At 39.7% G+C, this 21,017-nt stretch overlaps 1 protein-coding gene across 3 annotated transcripts in view; it reads right to left on the bottom strand.

Annotated features, from left to right (window-relative positions):
- Window positions 1–20,716, bottom strand: part of Mo25 (calcium binding protein Mo25) — a 46,149-nt gene extending 25,433 nt beyond the window's left edge. Inside the window, exons 1-3 of one of the 3 annotated variants that reach the window (XM_053771594.2) lie at window positions 20,563–20,716; window positions 6,974–7,115; window positions 4,772–4,936 (exon numbers count right to left, since the gene is read on the bottom strand). In XM_053771594.2, the coding sequence (XP_053627569.1) occupies window positions 4,772–4,936; window positions 6,974–7,075 (267 nt within the window). In that variant the 5' untranslated portion in view covers window positions 7,076–7,115; window positions 20,563–20,716. Of the gene's footprint in view, window positions 1–4,771; window positions 4,937–6,973; window positions 7,116–20,493 lie in introns of all 3 variants that reach the window. The other 2 variants (XM_053771593.2, XM_053771595.2) reach the window with 2 other exon arrangements.
- Window positions 20,717–21,017: the final 301 nt, after the last annotated feature.

Raw genomic sequence — 21,017 nt, 5'->3', positions numbered from 1 at the left:
GAGGAAAAGGCACTCCCAGGACATAAGCCTACTCTTCTGATGCGTGCCAATGCTAGAGGTGATTGCAAAGTGAAGCCTTTATTGGTGTATCACTCAGAAACTCCCAGAGTGTTCAGGAAAAACAATGTCCTCAAGGCTAATTTGTGTGTGCTGTGGAGGGCAAACAGTAAGGCATGGGTCACTAGGGACTTTTTCTTTGACTGGGGGCAAATGCATGGTGTAACCAATGTGAAAAATTACCTAACTGAAAAGAAATTAGACCTTAAGTGCCTCCTGGTATTAGACAATGCCTCTGGTCATCCTACAGACTTTGCAGAGCGACTTTCTGGGGACATGAGCTTCATTAAGGTCAAGTTTTTGCCTCCTAATACCACTCCTCTCCTGCAGCCCGTGGACCAGCAGGTCATTTCCAACTTCAAGAAACTGTACACAAAAGCTATGTTTGAAAGGTGCTTTGAAGTGACCACAGACACTCTAGTGACTCTTAAGAGTTTTGGAAGGATCACTTTAATATCCTCAATTGTGTAAACCTTATAGGTAAGGCTTGGAAGGGAGTGACTAAGAGGACCTTGAACTCTGCTTGGAAAAAACTGTGGCCAGAATGTCTAGACAAAAGGGATTTTGAAGGGTTTGAGGCTAACCCTGGGAATCCTACGCCAGTTGAGGAATCCATTGTGGCACTGGGAAAGTCCTTGGGGTTGGAGGTTAGTGGGGAGGATGTGGAAGAGTTGGTGGAGGAGGACAATGACAAACTAACCACTGATGAGCTGCTAGATCATCTTCAACAGCAAGAGGCCAGACCTGAGGAAACTGCTTCGGAGGAGGGGAGAGACAAATTAAAGAAGTTGCCTACTTCAAAGATTAAGGAAATGTGTGCAAAGTGGCTTGAAGTGCAAACCTTTTTTGATGAAAATCACCCTCACACAGCTATTGCAAGCCATACTGGTGACTGTTACACTAACAATGTTGTGAACCACTTTAGGAAAGTCATAAAGGAACGAGAGGTACAGGCCTCTATGGACAGATATGTTGTGCGACAGACGTCCAGTGACTCTCAAGCTGGTCCTAGTGGCATTAAAAGAAGAAGGGAAGTAACCCCGGAAAAGGACTTGCTACCTCAAGTCCTAATGGAAGGGGATTCCCCTTCTAAACATTAACAACTTCGACACTCTCCCCTCCTCCCATCCCATCAATCATCACCAGATCTTCATTAAAGTTAAGTGTCATGTATTCTATTGTTAGTAGAGTACTACAAACTGTACATGTCTTCTTCAGTTTGTGTGCATTAAACTTAATATTTCACGTGGTAAATTTTTTTTTTTCATACTTTTGGGTGTCTTGCACGGATTAATTTGATTTCCATTATTTCTTATGGGGAAAATTGATTCGCTTTCCGATAATTTTGGTTTACGATGAGCTCTCAGGAATGGATTAATAACGCAAACCGGGGGTCCACGGTACCAACATACATCACTAATACGATGGGTTAGGTTCCAGACCACCACCGTAAAGTGTGTCACAGCCTTTTTGCACTTGTCAGTGCATATAAAAGCTTAAAAACATGTTTACAATATCATTTTAAGTGTGCAATAGTGCTAGACCTAAAAAAAAAATGCAGAAGTAATACAAAACAGTTGATTCAGATCGGAGTCAGCTGATGTGTGCATCACTGCCGAAAATAATAAACATGAATATAACCGAAAAGAACCTTATTAGTGAAGTGCTCTAAGGCGAGCACCGTATTAGCAAGGTATGCCTGTATTCAATTTTAGGCAGATGTAGATACCATTTTAGGAGATCCCAGCCTTTTTTTTTTTTTATAACACAACAGCTATTTCTCAACAAGGCAGGGTGACCTGAAAATGAAGAAACACTTTCATCATCACTCACTCCATCACTGTTTTGCCAGAGGCGCGCCGATACTACAGTTCAAAAATTGCAACATATCTCCACTCCGCCTTCAGACTGCAGACAATGTACTTCCTACCTCCAGGACTCTAAGTCCAGCTAACCAGTTTTCCTGAATCCCTTCATAAATACTATTGCCTTGTTCACACTCCAACAGCACATCAAGTCAGAAAAACCATATGCCAATACCCAACAATACTGATACTTTAACTATATTTAAAAATTGAATACTGTATATCAAACCTCAACTATATTCAACTCTTTCACTGTATCTCGCATAAATCAATGTTACTGATGGCATTGCCACCCACATAGATCTGTTTTAAGCATAGCAAACTCAGATAAGTATAGACATGAGAATGGGTCTGTGCATTGTGTGCACAGTATAAACAAAATCCTGCCCTATGCAGTACATGATGGGAAAATCAAACCTCTGACCTTGTGTTTGGTTTAAAATAACGACTTTGAAGTGTTTTCTAGGATACTTTTTATAGTTTTACTGGAGGTTTCTTCATGTCAACTGATAGTATGGATGACATAATATTGAAGTAGAGATGATTTTGGTCAGCTTGAAATAGAGCTAAAAGCAGCAGAAATATTAGATTTTTGATAATTTTCCTGTTTTGAGTGTTTTAACTAGGTCTGCTTCAATTGCTGGGACACCTTAATCCATTACCAATCATTCTTGGTTATATGTATATGATCCGAGAAATAGGGTAAAACTTTCATTTTTTGTGCTGATGGATTCAAAATGGAGGGCAAGTCTGGGTATGTGATTAATAAACAGAAGATAGGTTGCTTTAGTAAGTAGAATGCATAGTGTTTATTTTGAACTCTTGTTCTTAAATTGGAACTTGATGAATACAATCTCTTATCACTTAACGATGGAGTTCCATTCCTAAGACCATGTCGGTAAATGAATTCGTCAGTAAGTGAGGAGCATATTATAGTGGTAGTGGGCTTGTGTCAACCATCTTTGATATTGTTTGAATGTTACCTTTGCACCATTTATTACATTTCTGGTATATTTTTAAATATTTAAACAATAATAATAATAAACAGAACAGAGGAAATCAGCTCTAATATACAGTATTTAGACATGCATACTGGTCAGAGAGCCCATCATAAGTCCAAGTCATCGGTAAATCAGTATTGTGTAAAACTGGCCAAATTACCAACTTATGTGCACATTAAAGAGTAGCTAAAATAGCTGAACGAGCGAACTGAGCAAAATTGCAGATGTGTAAATTGTGCCCAGATCACTAACTTTGCACCAGCGTAATTCTACAGGTTTCCATCAAATTTTGCATTTTTGGTAACATTACCTTCAGAAAATGTTTACAATTTCAGAAAAATTATTTTTATTTTTTAAAAATCACTATACCATCAGCACTTTTAATTCAGAGATTGAGACAGTGAAAGTTAAACGAAAATTAACCCTCTGACTGTTTCGGTCGTATATACATGTCTTATGAGCCAATGTTTCAGACGTACATATACATGTACTCAATAATTCTAGCAGCTTCAAATCAAGCAGGAGAAAGCTGGTAGGCCCACATGTGAGAGAACAGGTCTGTGTGGTCAGTGTGCACTGTATAAAAATATTCCTGCAGCACGCAGTGCATAATGAGAAAAAAAAAACTCCGACCATGTTATTGGATTAAAATGCTGACTTTGCGGTGTATTTTTTTATAGTATTTATGGTTGTATTCTTGTTTTCTTGGTCTCGTTTGACAGAACGGAAAACATATTACAAAAACAGAGACAATTTTTATTAGTTCCACAATGAAAACGACCTGGAAATTGAGCTCAAAGTAGCGGAAATGTTGGATTTTTACCAATGTTCAAGAGTAAGCAAATCACACTACACGTCCAATACACGTCAACTAATATTCTTTCACTAGTGCACTGATATTATTTATACCATTTTTACAATAATGCAATAATCTGCATAACAGTAAATCTTCTATTTTTTGTGTGAATAAAAAATCAAAATAAAAAGCAAGAGTAATATAAGAGGGGCCTGGAGACATGACTAAAGAACAGAGGATATATTATTTTAGTGCCAAGAATGTCTGCATTGTTTATTCTGGACCCTATTTTGAAACTGGCATCTTTTTTAATTTGCATGAAATTGGCCAAATTGCCAATTTCTGACCACTTCATTGGGTAGTTGAAATCGGTAAATGGGCAGTTTCTTGTACTCAACTGATAGAAAAAATGTAGTTCTAAAGAAATAGCTATGAGTTTGGTCGACTGGAACAATGGAATTGGCCAAAAATAGGGCTCAAAGTCAGAGAAATCGCCGATGCATATATATCGCTAACTTCGGGGGAGCAAAATCCCGTGAGTTTTTTTATCAATTTTCACACTTTTGGTGCCATTACCATCGGGAATAGATTCTCTATCATTTCATAAGAAAAAATCATTTTGTTTTTTCCAAAAGTTTTTCCACATAGAATGACAGTTTCAGAAAGGGGTTTGCGACAGTAAAAGGGTTAAAGAACAACTTAACCATCTTTAAAGTGAACTGAATAAACAAATACTAACTATATTTAAACCAGACTAAAAACAAAAAGATAAATGCAGTAAACCCTCAATATACTGGACCTTAATATGATACTTTTTAAATTGAAGGCAAAATCCTCCGGTTAAATGGTACTTTTAACTCCGATATTTTCAATGTTTATATTGTAGTATATATGTAAATTGTTTGTACATTATAATATATACTGTATATACAGTCGAGTGCCTTAGTACGCTTTTTTTTTTTCTATATTTTAACATTCTTATATAACGAACACCCCCCCCATTAGTCCATTATTTCGAGGGTAGTTTATGAGACAACTGCAACAGCACCCACCTCAAAATCTATTCTGTGAAGATTAAGAATAAGGAGTAGTAGCATATTGGTGTTGTAGAACTCATGGGCCAACTGTGCCAAGACAATGTCCTGAGGCTCAGAGTCTGTGGTGCCATAGAGCATAGTCTTGATCTGGGTCAAGCTCTTGCTTGTGTCCTCTTGTGCCTAGATAGCAAATTGAAACTTATTTTAAAGCATCATTTTATTGATAATTATTTTTTTTTTTTTTGGTAGTAAGTGTAGGGCAAATGCAAAATACAGTATTATACCTTTACACTTTTTGCAACACTTGGATGCAGCTCCACTATCCATACAAATTACTGTGTGAATAACCAGCATAAACTATTATTTGAATTTTGTTACTATGCAAACATTAACATTAGCATCCTCTTGCATTTCTAGAAGTCAACGTTTTGAAAATTTAATGACATTTCTAATACACAACTTCCTAACATGTAGCAGACAGCCAATACAACATGTGCTACTCTATTACACCATGAATAATTTCCTAAATTTCTCCCAACCTACATGCACTAAATTCTCTGCTTTTGCACTACTCTTCTCTGACTTACTTTGCACTACTGTACATCTGCCTTCATCGTTATACATTCTCACTTGCACTCTTTCATTTCCTCTACCTCCCCCTCTCAATATACAATTACTTTTCCTTTTCATCATTACATCTGCTCTCTTTTACCCAATAACTACTCTAAATAAATCTAATTATACAATTAACTGAATCATTAGTACTTACATACCATATCCTGTAGTAAAATTACATTACTGCCATGTTCCTAATCGAGGGCTGTATACAGCACACATAACATGATTACATACACTCAATTTACAATTGCTATTGCCACAAATAATTAATTTTATAGTCAAATGTCAGAATATTATTGCAAAGTTTTGAACTACTGCAATTACACTAATATTTATTTACAAATAGGTATGTAGGTAAGTAGGTAGCTTTAAGACTTGAAGAACACCTTGGGAAATTAGATACCTCAGCACTCATTACAATAAAAAATTAATAAGATATGCAAGAATATTCAAAGCAAACAAACAGTAAAAAATTACTAGAAGAAATAAAACACAACACACACCAATACCACAACACTCAATTAAAATAACCAATACCAGTTTAAAATCCTCTTAAATTATTAATGTCAAATGACTTGAAAGTTTTATGAGATCTTTATAGGCACTCCAGTACAGTAACTACAAAAACCACAATACAAGTAATAAGGCCTAAGTCATGGGAAAACAGTTTCATGTTTTACAATCAGCCTCACACAGTCTACAGAAGCATCTGCAAACTAGAGGCTTTGGGAGATATGTATACCTAGAGTATACCTGGAGAGGGTTTCAGGGGTCAATGCCCCCACAGCCCAGTCTGTGACCAGGTCTCATGGTGGATCAGGGTCTGATCAACCATGAGACCTGGCTGATGTACGCAACCTGATGTACGAACCACAGCCCAGCTGGTGTCTAATCATCAATCAACAGTTTTCTTAAGTGAAAATTCCTGTTGAAGGAGGGAGACCAAACACCAATGTCCTGTCAAACCCTGTATAAATTCCTTTTCATCTGTAAAGCCTGCTACATCTCAATAATATATTTATGCATGTAACACATGAAGCCACTGCTATTTTAGAGCATGCTTGAAATAGCAGCCTTCACCTAAGCATTTGCCTGTTCATTTCCTGCAACACCAATATAGCCCAGGCACTAACAGAAGTACATCCTTGTGCCATGCATGGAGAATCTACAAATAGGAAAACAAATGCATAGGTTGTTACAGTGGTTCAGAGCCATACCAAGCATTAAGCATGTTGCTTACAACTGGCTCAAAGCTACATCAAGATATATTTAGCAGTTCAGGACCTTTGCATACAACAGGATTTCTTGTATGTGACAATAGATTCTCAAATGCAGTGATATACATGCACAAACATGAAACAGGATCACAGTAAACAGGTGATATAACAATATGTAAAATAACCACAGTGAAAAAGCAGTGAACTTCCAAGTGCTTTTGTGATTTTTCACATTATCAAGGAAACCACTTGGAATTTTACTAGTTTTTCATTGTGATTATTTTTCATGTACAAACATCAAAGACAAAATAACTATACCACTTGTATTATAAGTAAATTATACCAATGGCAATTAAGGCCACATCATCACATACTTATCTACCTTTTCAGCCTTTTTGTCAGGTCGTTCAAGAGCTGTAAGTGCATCCTTGAGAGCTTTCGACACCTCCTGGGGGCTCTTTGGGCTCTTGCGAAAAAGGGACATCGCGGTGGCCTTCCTCCCCCGCCTTTTATAACACCATCACCTGTGAACAAAATAATCTATCAGCATCACTACATAATCCAGTATCAGAGGAAAAACTACTGATCAACATAAGCAGTCACACCAGCAACTTCAGCATATTAATTTCAAAATTTAAATTTTTAACACTAGTGCTGGAACATAGTGTGTTAATATACAATTTTAGATTAATTGTTTATTGAGCTGGCATTCCAATTGTCTAGGTTGTATCACCCTGAGGAAGAAATATCAAGATACTATTTTAGGTTTCAGTTAGCCTCCAGAGTACAACCATATCTTCACTTACTTTATAGAAAAATAAAACAAGGTCACCAATGCTTTACACAATAAGTGTGCTTCCTTCAGTCTACACTACTGTAAGATTCTTGCAAAATCTTTATCAACTCGCCATACCTGTAGCCCAAATCCTTGAGATATGCATCCTTATCACATACAATCATTAGGTTTTCTTATATTTCCTTTAACCCTTAAACTGTCCAAACTGTCCAAGGTCGGAGTGCTACGCGTGCAAACGTAGATCTACATTTGGACAGTTTAAAAGTTAAAAAAAAGTACAGTGGAACTTCAGTTTTCGTTTTTAAATCGTTCCAGAGAGTCTGACAAAAACTAAATTCAAGGAAAACTAAAGCAATATTTCCCATAAGAAATAATGTAAATCCAATTAATCCGTTCCAGACACCCAAAAAATATTAACAAAAAATACATTTTATAAAGAATAACTAAAGTTTTATATACAGAAAACAATGAGAAATAAATATAAAGCACTAATTTTAATGGATAATTGAACATTTAAATCAGTTTTACCTTTATTGAAGATTCTTGTTTGCATATGGAAGACGGCGAGGAGGGGAGAGGGAGGAGAGTTCACTGTTTGGAAGGGGAATCCCCTTCTGTATGGACTTCAGGTATCAAGCCCCTATCAGGGGTTACTTCCCTTCTTTGTCTTTTACTGGCACTAGGATCAGCTTGAGAGTCACTGTACCCGTCGCACAAAAAATCTGTCCCGAGAGGTCTGTTTCTGGCGTCTCTTTAAGATTTGCCTAAAATGGGACATGGCATTGTCATTGAACATGTTGCAGACATGGCTTGAAACAGTTTTGTTAGGGTGATATTTCTCCACAAAACTTTGCACCTCGCTCCACACTGCACAAATGTCCTTAACCCTTTGGGGATTTCAGCCATACTAGTACGGCTTACGCAGCAGGGTTTTTGACGTACTAGTACGCCTAAATTCTAGCGCCCTCAAATCTAGTGAGAGAAAGCTGGTAGGCCTACATATGAAAGAATGGGTCTATGTGGTCAGTGTGCGCAGTATAAAAAAAATCCTGCAACACAGTGCGTAATGAGAAAAAAAAAAAACTTTGACCGTGTTTTTGGAATAAAACAGCGACTTTGCACTGTATTTTCGTATGGTATTTATTGTTGTATTCTAGTTTTCTTGGTCTCATTTTATAGAATGGAAGACATATTACAGAAATTGAGATGATTTTGACTGGTTTTACAATAAAAAGTACCTTGAAATGAGCTCAAAGTAGCAGAAATGTTCGATTTTTACCAAAGTTCAAGAGTAAACAAATCATGCCAAGCATCCAATACACATCAACTGGTGAGTCTAATATTCTTTCACAAGTGCGCTGATATTATTTATACCATTTCTACACTAATGCAATAGTCTGGATAACAGTAAATCTTCTATTTTTTGTAAGAATAAAAATTCAAAGTGGAAAGCCAAAGAAATATAAGAGGGGCCTGGGGATGTGACTGACGAACAGAGAACTTGTTATTTTAGTGCCAGGAATGTCTTTTTTGTTTATTCTGGACCCTATTCTGAAATTGGCATCTTTTGAAATTTGTGTGAAATTGGCAAAATTGCTAAATTCTGACCAATTTATTGGATAGTTGAAATTGGTAAATAGGTGTTTTCTTGTACTCATTTGATAGAAAAAATGGAGTTCTAGCAAAATAGTTATGATTTTTGTCGACTAGTACATTGGAATTGGCCGAAAATAGGGCTCAAAGTGGGCAAAATCGCCGATGCGTAAACATCGTCGAGACCGCTAACTTCGCGAGAGCATAATTCCCTAAGTTTTCCATCAAATTTCATACTTTTGGTGTCATTATGATTGGGAAAAGTTTCTCTATCTTTTCATAAGAAAAAATAATTTTTTTTTTTTTTGAAATTTTGGCAACCCTGAGAACAAGTCTCTGAGAGGGCCTGGCGACCCCCAAAGGGTTAATCGCTGAAGAGGGCACATTCTTTATGAGATCCACATGCAACTGCCTTGCCTTTTCGCAAATTATCGCCTCCACAACACTATATCCTGCTAACTGTTTTTTGTTGATCCACACCAACAACAACTTCTCAACATCTTCAATTGTTTGCGATCTGTTTTGTTAGCACACTTACCCCATTCACAACATCAGATTTCTTGATTTCCTTTTTTCACCAGGATGGAACTGATCGTTGATGAGGACTTCCCGTACATCCTGGCAAGATCAACCACACGTACGCCACTTTCGTACTTTTCTATCGTGTTTCTCACCTTCTTTATCAAAGAGCTGGCACTTGAAACTTTCTTTGGCCCCATGGTGGATTATTTAGCAGTCACACTCAATAAACAAGCACAAAAAAAAACAAACAATCGATTATTAGGAAATGTTTCATATGAACGTGCAGGGTAATGATCACTCGACAAGAAACAAAGCCAGACTGACTCAGAATGCGTGCATGGGATGCTTCGTGTGGGCACGGGTGCACGGACATGTTCGGTATGGCGGATGAAAACTAAGGTGATAAACAAAAACTGGGACAAAATTTTGATGAAGTCGTCAAAAACCAAATTCAATGAAAACCAGGGCAAACGAAAACCTCTTATCCACTTGTAAAATTACTCGTTTTGAAAAGAGTACATGACAATTATTATTATTATTATTATTATTATTATTATTATATTCAAGGGAGTGCTAAATTTATAGGGGTCATGCAATTCCTGAGGATTGGGAGGTACAGTAATCAGGCTTGATACAAAGGTAAAGCAGCTTCAATTCCTTGGATTACCTAAGAGCTCCAGCTTCAATTCCTTGGATTACCTAAGAGCTCATCACCAGCATCAGTACCATCCAGTGCTGTCAAGCTACAAACCGCATTTTCATCTATAATGCAAGAATCTATGTTCCCAATTTCAATTCATCATTAAAATACGAGTTAATGCATAGTACTATAGGATAAGATAAGATTTTGATAGGATTTTTAGCCTGGAGAGTTAGCCACTCAGGATAACCCAATAAAGTCAATGCATCATCAGGGACTGTGTTATCAACTGAGCCACAGGACTATATAGAGGAGTTTTGCAAAAGATGTCAACACAATACTACAATTTAGGAATACTACACAGAGAAGTTCATCAAAGCTCTTTAATGCTCTTTTATCAGTACCTCAACTCCTGATAAACTAATAGCTATAACCTAAGACTAGGCTGATAACCATCGCTACTAATCAGCTCCAAACATGCAAACCACTCAACACTGACCTTGTGAAGCATCTCTAATGCACCTAAAGACAATTTTACTGTACATGTTAATATATAACAGTATTGTACAAGACTATTACAAATGTCTCATCTGCCACTGCCAGTAATATGGATTTGTATTACATTACCATTCAATTCTTTATTAATCTTTACAGTAGCAAGATTATTGTAATTTCCTTATTCCCTGTCCTATTAATATCCCTTATAATGTATATTCTATTTTTACATAAACTCTATGCATTCTAGAGCCCAACTCATTCCATATCGGTATGTGCAACTCAACAAAATTGCTTAAAATTGTGAAAATGCACATAATGTTTACCTCAGTTCATTTAAACTATCATGTGTTCAACTGCATAAGCCACTAAAGATGTCAAATGTTTCTTGATATCATTAAAGTAATTATTGTGTATGTATTAATTACAGTAGTTTTGATTAGTTTATCCAAGTGTGTTCCATTCAGTTGTGAAGGCTTTCAGAGTTTATTCACCCTCGCCTATATCATGGCATTTTATGCTAGAAGAAATAGCAGTGTTACCTAACTTAACTACATAGTGTGTGAACATTTACACTGTACTATACTTAAAAAAATATATACCAAGTATTTCCCAATAAGGTAAAGTAACCCATAGAAAATTGTACATTCATTATAACTTGCCCCTACTTAGACAGTTTTTTTCCCAATAGGTACTAGAAATAGTTATCCAGTGATGACAAGCTCAACATCCCCTTCTGCATGTGAATGGTTTCAAGGGCTCTTCTGCCTTCCTCCTCAGCTTGGCCTGACCAAGCTTTCCTGGTGACCACCTGGCCACCAAGGTTGCTTGTGCAAGTGGCTTGCAGATCCACACAGCTGTCACAACTTTGCAGATCCACACAGCTTTCACAACTTAGCTGATCCAGCACTTTTAGAAGGAAGCTGCTGAGCTTCTTTAAAACTTTACCTTCGTTGTGGCAATATTGCTGTTGATGTCCCGGACCAGAGACTTTCAAAGTATAATCCACCTCCAAAACTCAAGCCCAGCTAACAGGATCATCCATTCTTTGTGTATATTAAGAGAGAAGGGGGAAAAGCAGACATCACAGTAAGACAACACATCAAATACTGTGGACCACTCGCACCCTCTAACCAACTGCCAAAGCAAATACTGTACACAATATTTCTATAGCCACCAAGTTAAATTAAACGCTATGGTCCTGTAAAACATTGCTAAACATTCAAGGCACATTTTAAAAGTTGAGCATTTTGAGATGGTAGCATTATTCTGGATTTGATTTCATAGGGTGTCAGTGAAAAAGATATATAGAGTTAAAATATCTGCCTTGTGTTGTTAAAAACAACAATCTTAAGTGATAATTGGTACTGAGGTTTAAAAAAAAATGGCATCCTTTGATTAACCCCAGGACTGGCCCTGGCATGTGTCTAGGGTATGCCCTGCACCTCCTGTTTCCTCAATACACCGAGGGATAAATATTGTAAAGAAGTGTGGTATAGCTGAACTTGCACCATCTGCAAAGCAGTACTGCTTTCCTCAGCAATACTCGGTAATAATGAAAATGAAAATGTTTACTTCCTTGCAAAACTTACAATGTGTGTTTTACATATTATAAAATACAAATTACAAAGGCAACTGACATGCATAGGCATTTTGGACAAACTAACCCTAATTCTTACTCTATATTGACACAGGTTATGGAGCAGTACATTTTAATATACATGTACATTACTGCATACTGATATACTTACGAGTTTAATCCGTTCCATGACCTTGCTCGCATCTGGATTTGCTCATTTGCAGAGTCAATTTTCCTCATTTAAATTAATTGAAATGGAATTAATTTGTTTCAGTGGAATTCCAGGCACGAGAATATACAGTGGACCCCCGCTTAACGATCACCTCCAAATGCGACCAATTATGTAAGTGTATTTATGTAAGTGCGTTTGTACGTGTATGTTTGGGGGTCTGAAATGGACTAATCTACTTCACAATATTCCTTATGGGAAAAAATTCGGTCAGTACTGGCACCTGAACATACTACTGGAATGAAAAAAGTTCGTTAACCGGGGGTCCACTGTACTTCAATAATTTTCCTAATAGTATCAACTTTACGGCTTATTTATCTATCACAATTCATGTAATATGACATAATAAATAATATTAATAACATATTGGCAGTTTGGAGGGATATGTTGTGTATCTCTATACGTATATGCTTCTAAACTGTTGTATTCTGGGCACCTCTGCAAAAGCAGTGATAATGTGTGAGTGTGGTGAAAGTGTTGAATGATGATGAAAGTATTTTCTTTTTGGGGATTTTCTTTCTTTTTTTGGGTCACCCTGCCTCGGTGGGAGACGACCAACTTGTTGAAAAAAAAAAAAAAATAGAAACATGATAAATACACTAGAATGAATAAAATACACGTCATTACGTATGTGGCTAATGGTGGTGACAGCGGCCATTGTTGTTGTTAGGGTTTATAGAGCCACCACAGCGACCATTCCTGCTCCTGACTACATGTGTAGAGAACCTAGGATAACCCAAAAAAGTCAGACAGAGTGACTTATAAGTGCTACATTTAATTGCTACACTCTTAATGCTACACTTAATTGCTACACTTTGCCATTGTTGCTTCATGTTGTCTGCCACTGCTACCTCATGATGTCTGCCACTGCTGCTTCATGATGTCTGCCACTGCTGCTTCATGTTGTCTGCCACTGCTGCTTCATGTTGTCTGCCACTGCTGCTTCATGTTGTCTGCCACTGCTGCTTCATGTGGTCTGCCACTGCTGTTTCCTGTGGTCTGCCACTGCTGTTTCCTGTGGTCTGCCACTGCTGTTTCCTGTGGTCTGCCACTGCTGCTTCATGTTGTCTGCCACTGCTACCTCATGATGTCTGCTCCCACTTTTGCTAGTGTGTTGAAGAGCTTTCCAATACAGTGGTACCTCGGTATACGACAAGCTCCCAACTTAATTATTATGTAAGTGTATTTTTGTAAGCGCTTTTGTAAGTGTATTTTTGGGGGGTTTGAAACGGATTGATCTACTTTACATTATTCCTTATGGGAACAAATTTGTTCGGTACTCAAACAGATTGGCACGCAAAGAGCTGTCTGGAACGAATTAAGGTTGTATACCGAGGTACCACTGTATGTGAAGGTTGAGGGGCAGTGCCAATCAGACAGGAATTGGATGGTGACGTATTTGTTTACCCTTGAACATGAAACTAATCAAAATCATATCTATTTCTGTAGTATATCTTCCATTCTATCAAATGAGACCAAAAAAACGAGAATACAACCATAAAAACCATTTGAAAATATACCACTATGGGGAGACTAATAGCTGAGAAGTGACCTCCATTATTTATGGTCAGATTTCTTTCATTTTTGGTGTACGCTAAGAAGCATCTTTCCATCATACATTGCCCAAGTTTCAATAAGATAGTCCAACAAACAACTGAGATCCAATTCCCCAGATCAAGAGCAAGAGCCCCTCACCAGTGTCAAGGAACCTCCCTTGAGGCCCACTCGCATCTGGAAGCAAAAAATCAACTGAGCAACTGCTCGTATCTGGAAAAACTTGCACATGGATGCATTCGTAAGTAGAGGTTCCACTGTAATTAGATTGATAACGTGAGGTAGTACAAAACATATAACAATATTACAATTAGTTAATTTAGTAATGGGAATGGTTTTATCTCAGCATGATATACTGTTTCTATAAAAGCTCCTATACTGGGAGAGTATTACAGGCAAACTTAAGACTAACTTACGATTTATTAGGCAATAACTATAGTAGTAGGAATTTTATGTTTACAGTCATTTGGGTTAGTGTTCGTGAAAAAAAGGGGGAATTAATCAGACCTACCTCACAGAGGTAGGGATTAAAAAAAGTCCACTGACATGTCTCAATTGTAAGGAAGATCACTACACACTGGTAGCCAAATACCTCAAAAGAAAAGGACTATCACACAAAAAGCAGCAAAGAAAAAATCCAAATCAATTAAGAACTCTACAAATGTAGCAATAATTAGGTTGCAGGACAACCACAGAAAAATGTGACAAACTACCCAACAAAATAACCCCAACCAATCACTGACCATAATGGCAACAAATCCAGTGACCATTCCTTAAATGGTAGGCATTACACCAATCAATATATCAACATGCATAATTTATGCCCAACTTATCAATGCAGCACGTGTATGTTTATAGTGACAACATAAATATATAATAACAAGGAAATGAAGGTACAAAAAGTTACTGTTAAATATACAACTAATTTTTTATTCAGATTAACCCTAAGGGTTAATAACCCAGGATTACTGGCTTACTTCCACTGTGATCATTTAGTAATCATTCCCAGGATGCAACACTCAACAGCCTGCTAATATCAAAGTACCTAGTACAGTACTTACTGTTAGGTGAACAAAGGCAGCAGGTAAAAGGAAACAGTCATATCAGAATTGAACCAGGGCCCTGTAGATGCAAGTCAGAGGCACTACTGCTATTGTGAAAAATGCAGTATAAGTATTTCTATGCCTGATTTTCTAAGGACAGCTGGCCACACAATTTACACCAAATCTCAGACACAAGATGATTTGCAAAGTTATAGAAGAGTATAAAATATAAGCTCTCACCCTCACAGTTTCCCATACACTCTCACAGTTGCAGCCACACCCTTGCAGCTGCAGCCACACTCATAGCCACTCCCACAACCTTGAAGCAGCAGCCACACCCTCATCCTCATAGCCACAGCCATGCCCACACCCTCACAGTTGAAGCCACCCTCACAGCCACACCCATAACCTCATAGCCACACCTAACCCGAGTGAACGAATGAGGGACTCACAGGTAAGACCCACAAGTGGGTGAGCGGGGAAGTGTGGACAGACGAAGAATAGTCGGTGAGAGGAAGGGCTTGAGTCATAGATAGAGAGCCAGGGCTAAACCCAGCTGCAAAGCATTGTGAACACCTAACCCTCCAGGACACATCTGCACCCTGAAAGCCACACTCACCCTCAGAAACAGACCCTCAGACACACTCATTCTCAGACCCACTTACCCTCAGAGGGACAGGGCCAGGAGCTAGGCCTTGACCCCTGGAACCTCAACTAGGTGAGTAGTACAGACACACATTCTCACAAAGACACCATCATTAAGCGAGACACTCAGAGAAGCACTTATACTGTACCCTCAAAAACACATTCACACCCTCCAATAGAGGGTGCTGCAATGGATCTGAACTAACTGCAGAATTGGTCAGATAAGTTGCTGCCTGGAATCAAGCCCAGCAAATGCAAGGTTATGAAGAATGGGGAAGGGGAAAAGACCAGATGTAGAATATAGACTTGGGGACAGATTCGGCAGACCTTATCAAAGAGAAGTACCTGGGAGCAAGCACTGTGCTTAACATATCACCAGAGACTCACATCAACCGAATGACCTCTGTAGCTAATGATCATCTGTTAAATCTGAGAGTGGCCTTATGGAATGTCAACAGAGTCATTCCAAGTACAGTGGACCCCCGCTTAACGATCACCTCCCAATGCGACCAATTATGTAAGTGTATTTATGTAAGTGTGTTTGTACGTGTATGTTTGGGGGTCTGAAATGGACTAATCTACTTCACAATATTCCTTATGGGAACAAATTCGGTCAGTACTGGCACCTGAACATACTTCTGGAATGAAAAAATATCGTTAACCGGGGGTCCACTGTACTTTATATAACATGTCAGGCCCATCTTGGAGTATGCAGCACCATTATGGAACCGACACCTGAGAAAGTACAGTATGTTAAGAAACAGGAGAAAGAAGTAGTATGTAATGAGACTAGTTCCAGAGCTAAAGAGTATAAGCTACAAAGAGGCCAAAGGAATTGAACCTAATGACCCTAGAGGACAGAAGGACCAGGGTACATATGATAACATACAAAATAGTACTTGGAGAAATTAATATGGCAGATAGGAATGGGTTGTCTGAGAGACAGGAAACAGGTATGCGGAGGCACAGCTGGAGGTTAAAGACACAGACAAGTCACTGGGATGTCAAGAAGTACTTCTTCAGTCTCACAGTGGCCGCAAAGTGGAATGACCTTGAAGAGTAATGGCAGACTCCATTCATAGTTCTAGAAACAGGTACAAGAGAGCCCAAGAGGCTTAGGGAAGTGAAACCGGCAAGCAGCAAGGTCAGAAATGGGTCCAGAAGCTAAAACTGCCTCTGGAACCATATAAAGGTGTGTACCCTCATGCTCTCTTAGACACACACAGACAGACACACACAGACACACACAGACACACACACACACACACACACACACACACACACACACACACACACACACACACACACACACACACACAGATAAGTCACTTTGTCTAACTTTTTGGGGTTATCCTAGGCAAATTACACTTGTATGATAACTGTACTTATGTGTACCTGTACCTAAATAAACTAACAACTTGGAAGACACACACACACACACACCTTCATAGATAATAGCTTTCAGAAGGGGTACAATAGAGCTCTTGAAGCAAGGAGTGTGTGAATTTAGTAGCAACCAGGGAGGTGATAGGGCCAGGAGCTGCAACCACATATAGTTGAGTACACTTACAACATTATAGATACATACAATCACATCCACAAGACACACACCTTCATAGATCCACTCCCACCCTCATAGACACTCATCCTAAAATATTAACTCATCCTTCAAGACACACTCATACCCTCATAGATACACTAGCTCCCTCAACAACACGCTCCCCCCCTCAGACACACTAGCTCCCTCAATGACATGCTAGCTCCCTCGATGACATGCTCACACACTCGAAGACACCCTTGCACACTTGACATCGCTCGAAGATACCCTCGCATGTTCAAAGATACCCTCACACGCTCAAAGATACCTTTACACGCTCAGATACCCTTGCACTCTCCAAGATATGCTCACATGCTCCAAGATATGCTCACACGCTCCATGATATGCTCGCATGCTCCACGATACGCTCGCTCGCTCCACGATACGCTTGCTCGCTCCACGATACGCTTGCTCGCTCCACGATACGCTCGCATGCTCCAAGATACCCTCACATGCTCGAAGATACATTTGCACTCTAGAAGATACAGTCTTACACTCAAAGATGAAGATACGCTCACACACTCGAAGATTCACTTGCACCCTTGAAAATACACTCACATTTACAGATACTTACACCCTTGTAGACACACTAACACCCTGGACGACACACTCATACCCTCCTAGACAGACATGTTTACACCTTCCTAGACACACACACTCACACCCTAATAGAAAGACACGTTCACACCCTCCTAGACAGACACTCACACCGTCCTTGACAGACATGATCACACCATAGACACACCCACACTCTCATAGTTATACTCACACCCTCACAGATATACTCTGGTAGATACACTCACACCCTGGTAGATACTCACACCTTGGTAGATACACTCACACATTGGAAGATACTCTCACACTCTGGTAGATACACTCACACCATGGTAGATACTCTCACACCCTGGAAGATACACTCACATCCTGGAAGATACACTCACATCCTGGAAGATACACTCACACCATGGAAGATACACTCACACCATCATATATACACTCACACCCTGGAAGATACACCTACACCCTGGAAGATACACTCACACCCTGGAAGATACACTCACACCCTGGAAGATACATCTACACCCTGGACGATACACTCACTCTCTCGTATATACACTTACACCCTGGAAGATACACTCATACCCTGGAAGATACACTCTCATCCTGGAAGATACACTCTCACCCTGGAAGATGCACTCACACCCTGGAAGATACACTCTCACCCTGGAAGATACACTCAAACCCTCATATATACACTCACACCCTGGAAGATAGACTTACACCCTGGAAGATACACTCACACCCTGTAAGATACACTCACACCCTGGAAGATACACTCACACCCTAGAAGATAAACTCACACCCTAGAAGATAAACTCACACCCTGGAAGATACACACACCCTGGAAGGTACACTCACACCCTGTAAGATACACTCACACCCTGGAAGGTACACTCACACCCTGGAAGATACACCTACACCCTGGAAGATACACTCACACCCTGTAAGATACACTCACACCCTGGAAGATACACTCACACCCTGGAAGATACACTCACACCCTGGAAGATACACTCACACCCTGGAAGATACACTCACACCCTGGAAGATACACTCACACCCTGGAAGATACACTCACACCCTGGAAGATACACTCACACCTTGGAAGATACACCTACACCCTGGAAGATACACTCACACCCTAGAAGATACTCACACCCTGGAAGATACACTCACACCCTGGAAGATACACTCACACCCTGGAAGATACACTCACACCCTGGAAGATACACTCACACCCTGGAAGATACACTCACACCCTGGAAGATACACCTACACCCTGGAAGATACACTCACACCCTGGAAGATATACTCACACCCTGGAAGATATACTCACACCCTGGAAGATACACTCACACCCTGGAAGATACACTCATACCCTGGAAGATACACCTACACCCTGGAAGATACACCTACACCCTGGAAGATACACCTACACCCTGGAAGATACACTCACACCCTGGAAGATACACTCACACCCTGGAAGATACACTCACACCCTGGAAGATACACTCACACCCTGGAAGATACACCTACACCCTGGAAGATACACCTACACCCTGGAAGATACACTCACACCCTGGAAGATACACTCACACCCTGGAAGATACACTCACACCCTGGAAGATACCCCTACACCCTGGAAGATACCCCTACACCCTGGAAGATACACCTACACCCTGGAAGATACACCTACACCCTGGAAGATACACTCACACCCTGGAAGATACACTCACACCCTGGAAGATACACTCACACCCTGGAAGATACACCTACACCCTGGAAGATACACTCACACCCAGGAAGATACACTCACACCCTGGAAGATATACTCACCTTGGAAGATATACCTACACCCTGGAAGATACACTCACACCCTGGAAGATACACTCACACCCTGGAAGATACACCTACCCCCTGGAAGATATACTCACACCCTGGAAGATACACTTACACCCTGGAAGATACGCTTACACCCTGGAAGATACACTTACACCCTGGAAGATAAACCTACATCCTGAAAGATACACCTACACCCTGGAAGATACACCTACACCCTGGAAGATACACTCACTCCCCGGAAGATACTCACACCCTGGAAGATACTCACACCCTGGAAGATACACCTACACCCTGGAAGATACACTCACACCCTGGAAGATACTCACACCCTGGAAGATACACCTACACCCTGGAAGATACTCACACCCTGGAAGATACACTCACACCCTGGAAGATACTCACACCCTGGAAGATACACCTACACCCTGGAAGATACTCACACCCTGGAAGATACACCTACACCCTGGAAGATATACTCACACCCTGGAAGATACACCTACACCCTGGAAGATACACTCACACCCTGGAAGATACTCACACCCTGGAAGATACACCTACACCCTGGAAGATACTCACACCCTGGAAGATACACTCACACCCTGGAAGATACTCACACCCTGGAAGATACACCTACACCCTGGAAGATACTCACACCCTGGAAGATACACCTACACCCTGGAAGATACTCACACCCTGGAAGATACACCTACACCCTGGAAGATATACTCACACCCTGGAAGATACACCTACACCCTGGAAGATACTCACACCCTGGAAGATACACCTACACCCTGGAAGATACTCACACCCTGGAAGATACACTTATACCCTAGAAGACACTCGGAGACACTTACACCTGAGTATGGTGACTATACCTCTTATATCCAGATCTTCAACACTGATTGACTATCAGTGGACGAGTAGAGGCGAATACTTTTACTTCCCCCCGCTGCTCCCGTTCACCAATCAGAGAGCAGCGCCGCCGCCTCCACCCAATCAGAACCTCGCTACCTTCCTCAACAACCAATCACAACTCAACTCTTCCGACACATTACTTGCTCACTTTTAGAAGATAAAATATAAGATTTCAGAGCTGTAATAGGTTTATTTTGACTAGATTTATTACAAAATATTTTATAATATTATATATTGTAAAGAAGCTCCTTGTAACACGGACACTTGTCAATATGTATATTGTAAACAAGGTAAAGTATGCAATTTCTATTATTTTTTAATTCTTCCCGCCGAAAGTATTGTCAAGTATTACTTATTTATAATATTTTTAAAAGATACTTTATGAGAAGTCACTTTATGAGAAGTACTTTATCTA

Source organism: Cherax quadricarinatus, chromosome 5, assembly GCF_038502225.1.
Source record: "Cherax quadricarinatus isolate ZL_2023a chromosome 5, ASM3850222v1, whole genome shotgun sequence".
Taxonomy (NCBI): domain Eukaryota; kingdom Metazoa; phylum Arthropoda; class Malacostraca; order Decapoda; family Parastacidae; genus Cherax; species Cherax quadricarinatus.
The sequence above is the reverse complement of the archived record's forward strand: the minus strand, read 5'-3'. Positions and strand labels throughout refer to the sequence as shown.